Here is a 10,582-nt window from a genome sequence, read left to right as displayed (position 1 = left end):
TTGAGTTGCATTGTGGGTAATGTAGGCATAAGATTTTGACCCAGAAAAACAATGTTTTCTCTGGCTCTGCTGCATATACTTTGACACCTTTTTGTGCCTAATATTGATTATCTTTAGTTTCTAATGGTACTTCATCAGACTTCTTACTGTTTTGTTCTGGCTCCGTTGCACCAAAGATTCTGTGAGCTCTCTCCGCTCTGAACCCAGCTCTGTGTGAGCAGCTGGTGTTCCTGCAGCACGACACTGCCCCCTGAGCGGCTTGATGCCCCTTCTTGGTATAACTTTTTTCAAGATGTTTTTCACATGTTCAGGCCACCTACTGTGGTTAGATACTGTCCTTGAGTTTGAAAAAGCCACATTTGAAACTGTTTACACCATCTGTCTGTCTGTCTGTCTGTCAGTCTATCCATCCATCCATCTATCTATCTATCTATCTATCTATCTATCTATCTATCTATCTATCTATCTATCTATCTATCTATCTATCTATCTATCTATCTATCTATCTATCTATCTATCTATCATTTGCAGCCACCGGGCATATTGGATATGTTTTCTACTTTGGTATTGTGACACATGTCCACTCTGAAAGCAAAAGGCCCATTGTATTTGCAGTTGTTCAATCAACTCAAATCATTTGGGAGAATGTATTCACATGGCTTTGAAGATTAAAAGGCTTTCATCTTGCTGCAACAAAGTCGGCTTTAAAATGCTATCAGCATGAAGCAGCATTCCCTTCCCTAACGAGGTCTGCAGAAGGTCACATGTACCACCCAAATACAGCCAAACAGAACCTGGCAGCTCGCATAAATGTTGGTCATGTTGCCATAGGCTGTGTGACACCTTATCAAACACACAGGTGGTGGCAGCTGGTCATGAATCCTGCTTTTTTACAGTTTTTCTCAGTCGCTTTGGTACATTTCTCAGATCAGAACTGAAATTCTCAAAACTACCTGTTCAATCTTCACATCATTGTGTCACTTGTGCACATCAAAAAAGCAGTTTCTCATTTCTTTGAGCAAGTTGAAAATGCTTTGGTACATCCATGCAAATGATTATGTACAATTCTCTTCTGTTTCCTACATTATCAATTGCTTATGTCATGTTGATCAAAATGTATTATCATGGGTCTCTGTTGAATAGTCTCACCACCCACAACATTTAGGCATTAGTTCATAGCATAAGTCTTTACATGCAAAATGGTTGAACACGTTGTCATAACATGTCAAGCATATTTCTATACATTTCCATGAGACTTTTTTTCTAAGCCTGTCCTGAATTGGTAAATTGCTCCCAGATGAATCTTGACTTTCTCAAACGAATCAATCAACTGGCAAGTATATACGTATATAGTCGGAGCACAACACAGTGTTACAATTTCTGAAAATGGACGGACAAGGAATTGGACGGGGTCAACAGCCAGCGAGAAGAAGAAGAAGAGGAGTGAGGCTGCGTGGCGGAGGACTTGGGAGGCAAAATAGAGGAAGAGGCAGAAGAGGCCGAGGACATATGCGTGTTCCTGATGAAATAAGAACCACACTTGTAGACCATGTTGTCAATCATGGGCTTACAATGGCCGAGGCTGGTCGAAGGGTGCAGCCAAATGTTGGGAGGACAACTGTATCCTCAATCATTCAGACTTTTCGTCAACAGAACCGGTATGTAATCTAACAATAGGCACTGTACTGTAATACTGTATACTTTCTGTAATGCTTCATACAATATTACAGTATTCCACTTGCATTTTACAATATTCATTTAGTATACTTTATGTAAACAGTGACATTTTATCTTACTCAATTTTGTGTTTTGCATTACTATATGTCTTCCACATAGGACTGCAAGACAGCTTCACAGGGGTGGCAGAGGGCCCCTGAGGCTATTTGCACCATGGTCGTAGAAAACAATGCCATAAGACTAAGGGAGATACAGAGTGCCATTATAGAAGACAACAACATCTTTGATAACATCCAAACAGTCAGCATCTCAACCATTGACAGGGTGCTGAAAAGACACCAAATGAATATGAAGCAGCTGTACACCGTTCCATTTGAAAGAAATGACGAAAGAGTGAAGGACCTGCGCTACCAGTATGTACAGGTAAAACATGAATGAGCATGCAGCAACTGTACCTCACAGTAAACATGACAACATTGTATAGTGATATACAGTACAGTAATTGTGACTTTTACACATTTGCTATGGCTGTAGAAAAGAAGATGCAATATGTGCTGTATACATTTGATGTAACTGTTGCCCAAAATGAAAATGCATGTAATTCATTAAACTCTTTGTGTCTTCTGGATCTAGCGTATAATGGAACTGGAAGCAAGTGAACCACCGCACAGCTTCATCTACATGGATGAGGCTGGCTTCAACCTAACTAAACGCAGAAGGCGTGGTCGAAATATCATCGGCCACAGAGCTACAGCTGATGTGCCAGGCCAACGGGGCGGGAACATAACCATGGCTGCTGCTATCTCTGAGAATGGTGTGCTAACGCATATTCCCATTATTGGGCCATACAACACAGAGCATCTTGTCACCTTTTTAGACACACTCTACAGGGATCTCATCCCTGAAGAAGAGAGGGGCCAGACTGGAGATGACCTGCCAAAGTATGTGATTGTTTGGGACAATGTCAGTTTCCATCGCTCCAACATCATCAGGCAATGGTTTGCGGCCCACAACAGGATGCTGATGGAGTTCCTCTCACCCTACTCCCCATTCCTTAATCCCATTGAGGAATTTTTCTCAGCGTGGAGATGGAAAGTATATGATCGCCAGCCACATACACAGATGACCCTTCTGGCTGCCATGGATGCAGCGTGTGATGACATCACAGCAGATGCCTGCAGAGGCTGGATAAGACACTCCAAAAGATTCTTTCCACGCTGCATCGCAAGAGAAAACATTCGTTGTGATGTGGATGAGAATTTGTGGCCCAACAGACAGGAACGTCAGGAGGTGTAGGACGATTGCGCTGTAATTACGGCACTGCATGTACAGTTTTCCCTAAGGAGATTGTCCTATGTTTACATTTCTACTTTTGTTTTTGTTTTTTCTTTGTGCTATGCAGTGCTGTCTTTTCTTTTCTTTATCAGGAAAAAAATAAAAGCGTAAATGTGAATCTTGTCCAGTCTCTTTCAAACTCCACATACACTAAGGTGTAACCTACAATTTACAATAATTGTCATCAAAACTTTAGCCATAGTTTACATCAGAACATCCCTCCAGAGTACACTGTTATATTGACAACATGACTAAGCAATTTGACTGTCTTATCCGTACACAATGACACAAGGACTTGTCATTCTGATGCACTGACATGTTCATTGACACGGATATTTAGTTTTGAGAGATGAACTAAGGATTTTGAGCAAGAGAGTGGCTTTTGCAGGTCATCCATGGTGTTTTGCTATTTGTACAAATTGTTTTGAGAAATGCACTTACTGTTTTGCAAATGTCGAGGATGATTTGAGAATTGTACCAAAGCGACTGAGAAAAACTGTAATCCATTTCTTTTTGTAGCATTTAAAAAAATATTTGTTTAATGCAAAAGCTTGAACAGTTTTTATTATGTTTTGTGCATGCAATCATTATAAAGCTGAATCGTTTTGTCAGTTGGATTTTAGGGTTTCCTCGTGCAAGATGATGTGTGTGCAGAGTTTGTTGTCACATCAAGTTTTCTGTGAGTGTGATGTGGAAACTTGAAGTAGGTGACATCTTGTGTCCCATAGATCATACAATGTTACTCAAAGCAGGTCATTTTTAATGTTTTTATATATATTATGTGAATGACGCAATCTTTTTAGATGGTGACAACTCGTTTAACAATTCATTTGATATAGCTCAAAAATTCAATCATTTTTTTGGTTAACATAACATGGATATGAATTAGCTAGTAAAGTTACTGCTAGCTGTGGTAATCCATTGGATTTCATCACAGGAAACTATTCTTCTATCTCTTCTTTTAAGCCTCCTGATGTTCAAGAAATAAGTGACTATTGATGAACTAAAAATATCTTCAGCTGGCCATGGTGACATTTCTGCATCCCTGGTTAAACAGGTCAAGCAGTCAATTTTGCAGCCACAGGCTTACATTTTTCTCTGTCTATGACAACAGGCGTTAAACCAGAGGATTTAAAAGTTGGCAAAATTTTTCCTCTGTTTAAATCCATGTTGTTTTAATAATAATAATAATAATAATAATAATAATAATAACTAGAAAATGTCCTCTTGGGAAATTCTGAAAGGGCCACGGGGGCTACTGCCGGTGTGTGTACACTATGATGAGACTCTTCAGAGATTTCAAACTATGCCCTTTAACCTCAAAATGTGTGTGTGTGTGTGTGTGAGTGTAAATTAAAATCACATAAAGTTACCTGTGTGTGTGTGTGCGCGTGTGTGTGTGTGTGTGTGTGTGTGTGTGTGTGTGTGTGTGTGCGCGTGCGTGCGTGTGTTTGAAGCATGTGTATGCATGAGTGAGGAGTGTGAGTGCTTACACGCATGTGTGTGTGTGTATCTGTAACTGTAATCACATCAAAGATCAAAGGCAATCAGATCAAAGCAATCAACAGAATTAACTGACACCTGTCAGTGACAGCAGCCATAGGTGGACAGAGGTCCAGAGGTGGACTGGAATTTCTGGCCTCGAACAGAAAGCATTTTTGGCAAAACATAATACCTATCATTGATCCGACTTCACTTTGAGCGTCTTCACTTTGAGTTCTTCCTGAACTTCTACAAAAATTAAAAAATAGCTTTGTTAGAGCGATCTAAAAAAAATGTTCCATCTTCCTTTTTTCCGAAATCTTCCTGCGTTTTTAATATGGGACCCAATGAGGCTGTTGGTGGTGTTGGTGGCGCATCTGTGCGTCGTACGCCCAAACTATAACTCTGACAGCTTTACCAGAGGATTGTGAGTGAGAAGACAAATTTTCCTACATTTCTATGTATAAATTATTTCTGTAGAGTGGAATTTGCGGCCTGGAGCGCAGTTTTCAAATTTATTTTTTGACAATTTTTTCTCTCCCTCTACACTCTGGCGATGATGTCACACACTGTGACACGAACATTCCGTGCAATACACACCCATTATAATCTCAGAATTTCACCAAAAATGATCATGGTCATTGAACAGGGATTGATAAAAAAAACTATATGACCTATCGAAACGTGGATTATTCGTATTCTGTAGAGAAAAGTAATAGCACACCGATCCCGATCAAACCGCACGTTTTGATATATAATTTGTCCTGCAACTCTTCAAGTTGTAGGACTAGTAGCGGGACGAAATTGCGTTCGGAAGAGGAAGAAGAAAAAATCCACAGTATAACAGTAGTGCACGGGGCTTCGCGCCCTACAGTTATTGCTGTATGGGACCAGTGCTCGGTGCGATTGCCCCGAGGCCCTAATGAATAATTATAGACCCATTTCTATTTTGCCATGTTTTTTAAAAATATTAGAAAAAAATCATATACAGAAGGATCCTTATATATATATATACATATATAGTAATTCAATTATTTACAAACATCAGTATGGTTTCTGGAAAAATCACTCCACTTATATGGCTTTGCTTCATTTTTATTGACAAAGTTACCTCTGCATTAGAAAATAATGAATTACTCTGTAGTGTATTCTATTCATCGACTTTTCATACTTTTGATACAGTCAACCATCATATGTTATTGAAAAAACTGCTTAAATATGGTTTTGACAATGTTACATTTGAATGGTTAAAAACTATGTCTCAAACAAGACAATTGACAATTGTTTGTATTAATGGATGCTATTCCAACAAAGCTACACTACTTTGTGGGGTCCCACAGGGACTTATAAAATGTCTCAAATATTCTTTCTTTAATAATGTTTGCAGATGATACAACTCTAGTGGTATAGTTTTAGTTTTTTGTCAAGAAATGTCTTGCATTTAATATGTTTCAAAGCCTTATGTTGCTTCTCCTGCTGTCCTTGTGTGGGTTGATACGGTTGTTTTTATGCTGTCATTTTGGCTGCAACTCTCTTATTAAAAGGTTTTTGACATAAAACGAATGAATACAACGTAATGAATTTCATCGAGAGGCGCACATGTTGAACACTGCAGCTTGAAAAAGGCAGAAAAACACAACACAAAACTGGATTAAAGTGAGCACCTTGTCGCACAATGTTTGACTTTTCAAACTCTTTATACCCAGGAATAGTGCTGTGACCTTGTTAAATTGAAGATAATAATTAGATTTCACTGCCAGGCTCTCTTTCTGTAAAAACCTCAAGACAGACTCACAGGATCCTCTGAGGTCAGCTTTATTTAACCTCCCAAGGCATTAGAGAGGAGCCTCCAACAGAGGAACATCAGAAATATTCTCGTTGGCTCTGTAGGAAGAGTGCAAACTTTGCACTTAAAAAACTGTGATTTTTGGTTCGTCTTCTTTCTTCCTCATCTCTCATTATCTCTGTGCGACTCTGTTTCTTTCTTTCTTTACTTGGCCTTACTTTTCCTCCTTGTGTGTCTATTTAATTTTAAATATGAGAACACCACATCCTGTTGAACATAATAGTCCGACTACCATGCTGAAGTATTATTTGAGACAAGTAATTTTCACTTTCTATCTGAAGCAGTATTGAGGAAATGTTATGTGACTTAAAGATAGCACTACGTTGGAGCTATCACACTCTGTTCTTTGGGCCTTCCTGACCTCAATCACTTTGTCACACTTCAATTAATCAAAACACACAATATGGCTGTTTGCTTGACTGTCTGTCTCACTGAAAATAAAATAAAAAATTAAAAGCCTGAAAAACCTCTCTTCTCTTCTCCACTGTTCAGGCTTTTTATTCTGCTCGGTCTCACGACCAATCTTTTTGCCTGCCTTTAGAAAGTCATGCAAGAATCAAATAAAGGCTTTTTGAACACTCAACCCAACAAAGTGCCAGACTGAAAATACTGATTCTCCAACTAAGCAGTGAGAGGTAATATCAGTTTTTCAATCTTTTCTAACAATACAGTGAAATTTAGTATGAAGTATATGTTTGTCCTGGAATGAGCGCAGAGATTTTGTACAATTTCAGCCGTTTCACAGCGTTTTTTGCTCTTTTTACATTTTACTCCTGCAGCTCTATGGAATCAGCACAATCATGGCTAAAAATGTGAACAACTCAAAAATTTATTTTGTCCCGTTTAACACAATTATAATGACATAAATCATTCAAAAGAAAGAAGAAAGTTACATTTTTTGATACTGTGTTTGCAAAAAATTGGGTCTCTGTGCTATACATATTTTATCATTTACATTTTTACAACCTCTACTCACAGCCTCTCCTGTCCTCTCCTCTCTCCTCTGTGTAAACAGATTTTCAGTGAATATTTGTGACGTGTCCATTCATCTCAGCAGAAGCAATCATGGCTTCACAGTGTCCCTGATAATATTATTTATTGTTTTTAACAGGATCTAGTTATCACAAATATTATATACAAATATCACAATTTTAGGCTTCCTTTTGGTTGCTTTTTCTAATGGAAACATTTGAAACCGATTTTCCGTTCAAGGACTGTCGGAAAGTTCAAACGCTGACGATGATCGCGTCTTTTTCTCAAATTTCTTTCTGCCATAAATTGTGCATTTTTTCGGCAACTTCTTACAGAAAACATGCTTTTCTGTTGGTGGGGTTAACATCTTACATCAAATAGTTTGGGTGGGTAGTTCACACATAAGGCTTGAGAACAAAACACTGTGTGGAGAAGGCTTTTACAGAGCAGTGTTTCCACAGTTAGCTCCATGTGCACTCACAAGCCGACGCTTTAAGGTGCTCTTACTTCACCTTCGCAGACAGCTGACAGCTTCAGAGGAGTCGGATGGAAAGGCCGTAACCTCTGCAAAGTTCTCCAGCTGAGCAGTGCTCTGACCTTGGTCACTTTTAGACGGTAATTAATTAAACCACATGATTCCTGACTTTCTGCCCGGCCTCTACCTGCCTGTGTGTGTGTGTGTGTGAGTGTGTGTGTGTGTTAAACATGTGTGTTAAAGAGGGGGGATGCTTCTGTTTTGTGCATGTGTTTAGGAAACGATGAGTGTGTGTGTGTGAGTTGCATCAGACTGAGTGATATATGAGGATGTCGGAGTACAGCAGGGCATCAGCCGACAACTAGGTTTCTCACACTCTCACACACACACACACACACACACACACACTCACAGAGAGCTAGGTCAGCAGTGAGGGGCCTCTGAGCCAGCAGTAGGTTAAAGTCTTAATGACGGACATTTCTCTCCGGAAACTTCTTTCCATATGTCACAGGGAAACACACTCAAATCATCATTTTTTTTCAACCTTGTTAGAGGAGCTTTTCTGGCTTAAGACAGCATGAGACAGATAGAGGAGGAGGAGGAGGAGGAGGAGATGAGATGAGACGACAGGAGGGGTGAGTAAAAAGGAGAGAGAGACAGAATTTTTTGTTTTTCACAACCTGCCTGTGTGCTTCTTTGCTTTGTCCTCCTTACGGATGAGAGGAGACACGGCTAGGGAGGACAGGAGAGCTCATGTGACAGGAGGAATGATAAAAGATGTAAGATTTTCCATAATTCACAGAAAGGCATATTTCCTTGATCCTCTCTGGATTACAAGAACCAGTGAAAAACCTGGAGAAAGAAAGAAATAGAACAATAAAAAGGACAGAGGAGAGGAAAGAGACGCGTAATAAGGGCAGGGTCGATCTTCGTCTATGTTTTAATCTATATTTTAAGTTCTGTTTTGTGAAGCTGCAGAGCGATTCTACATCTCCCTGCGCCTCAGACAGGATTATTCTGATGGATGACGCATCAGAGCATAACACCTGTCATGGAAAGCAGCTCATCTGACAAAAGCTCATCTGTGCCACAGGAGAAAGAGCACAGAGACTGTATCTAACCCGCTACAGGCTGATCCACCGCACACTAGAAACACTTTTTAAAACTTTATCCCTGTGTATTTGTATTAGCATGTACAGCACTGCGATTGTCAGTATGTGCTGGTAGGAAGATTTTATTCAAACATGAAATCCTGTGCTCGATGATGCAAGAAGGGCCAGAAAGTGGCAAGAAAGACTCATTTCAGGCTCAATACATCTAATCATTCTCCTTACTACATGAAACTACACAACTATGAAATGAGAAAATAATGTTCGATTGTTTGTTTCTTGCTTCTGCTGTCTGATAACTAAAAGGGCACTCAGCAGGACCTCTCCCATATCCGCTCTGTGATTCAGATCTGCTTCAAAATTGAACGGGTTCTCTGCTGGCCCAGGCTACACCTTCCAACCAAGTTTCAAGAAAATTCAAAAGTGTTTTTTCCAGAATCCTGCTGACAAACAAACAAACCAAACAGAACCGGAAACATATTAACCACATAACCAACCCAACCCATAACCAAACCATAAATTCCAAATTCCATTTTGTGAAGAAGTCTGTGAGATGTGAGCAAAACCTTTGGAAAAAACTTTTTTGGAATATTGCATCCTAAACTTAGAAGAAGTTTAATAATATATTGTAGTCACCGGATCAATTTGCATAATTAAAGTGATTCTGCATTATAAGTTCTCTGACAAAACCTTTGTGGACATTTGACAAGTCTTTCCTTGTATTAAATACTGAAGACTTTTTGTGTTAAAAAGCCTTCACACCCACCCAAGAGTTTCCAATTATATTAGACCTCGACTCAAATGAAAATTGAGTGAATTCTATTCTGACTCACTGGATGTAGACTATTGCAATAAGCCTTTTTTAGCCAGAATTCTCCTTTCTGCTTACTTCTTATTTATTTTTTTGCGAGCACCAGCCAAGGATGATTGTGATTGGTTCAAATATAAACAGGCTGAAACTGTTTCACCCTTATCTAAGAATGAGAATGGGTTACTTTGGGTTTATTATATAATGTCTGAAAACTCCACACTGCAAAAAAGGGTGTCTAAAAACAAGATAAAAACACTAAATCTGAGGGACATTATCTTGCTGCATGAACAGATAATTTCACTTGACAAGATTTCTTAAATTAAGATGGTTGAATCTAGAAATAAGCATGTTGTATACATATATATATACAAACACTTATAAATACAAAGTACACACACACCAACACACACACATACGCATCTGTAGCATTTACATAAAATCCCCCCATTGGTCTGTCTGTCTATCTGTCTGTCTGTCTGTCTGTCTGTCTGCTGATTTGCTTATCAGCATATATGTATGGCCACACAATAACCCTAGTCATACCTACTAACTATCTGAAATCAACGTAAACAACAACTGGTGTTGTAAATATCTACTCTTTATTTTTATTTTTTAAATTATTTACCTTATTTTCTGTTTAAGTTGTTTGACCTTTTCTTGTTATGTAAATAAAAATAAAGTTGTCCTCCAAAAGTGGGGGGGTGGTGGTGGGCCAAAAAAAAGAAGAAGAAATAAGCATGTTGAACGCTTAAACTAAGAAATTAACTCTTAAAACAACATACATTATCTAACACTTAAACACTAAAACACTAAATCTAATTTTTTTTTATCTTGGTAAGAAACAAATAATTTGCAGTGCAGTGTAAATTATTTGT

The 10,582-nt window shown here is 38.8% G+C and overlaps 1 protein-coding gene across 1 annotated transcript; it reads left to right on the top strand.

Moving 5' to 3' along the window:
- Window positions 1-1,887: 1,887 nt before the first annotated feature.
- On the top strand, window positions 1,888-2,976 carry LOC131993095 (uncharacterized). The gene is made up of 2 exons (XM_059358828.1): window positions 1,888-2,100; window positions 2,311-2,976. The coding sequence occupies exons 1-2, from the start codon at window positions 1,891-1,893 to the stop codon at window positions 2,971-2,973; spliced, it is 873 nt and encodes a 290-aa protein (XP_059214811.1). The 5' UTR covers window positions 1,888-1,890; the 3' UTR covers window positions 2,974-2,976.
- The last annotated feature ends 7,606 nt before the right edge of the window (window positions 2,977-10,582 follow it).

The sequence above is a fragment of the Centropristis striata genome, chromosome 20 (genome assembly GCF_030273125.1).
Source record: "Centropristis striata isolate RG_2023a ecotype Rhode Island chromosome 20, C.striata_1.0, whole genome shotgun sequence".
Lineage (NCBI taxonomy): Eukaryota > Metazoa > Chordata > Actinopteri > Perciformes > Serranidae > Centropristis > Centropristis striata.
Note: the sequence above shows the minus strand (reverse complement) of the source record. Positions and strands in the feature narration are given on the sequence as shown.

What these genes read in the sequence shown, in the direction of transcription:
- LOC131993095 (XM_059358828.1), top strand. Translation starts at nt 1,891, where the DNA reads ATGGTCGTAGAAAACAATGCCATAAGACTAAGGGAGATACAGAGTGCC. An exon ending in TGCGCTACCAGTATGTACAG is followed by an intron (nt 2,101 to 2,310) that starts GTAAAACATGAA and finishes TTCTGGATCTAG; the next exon opens with CGTATAATGGAACTGGAAGC.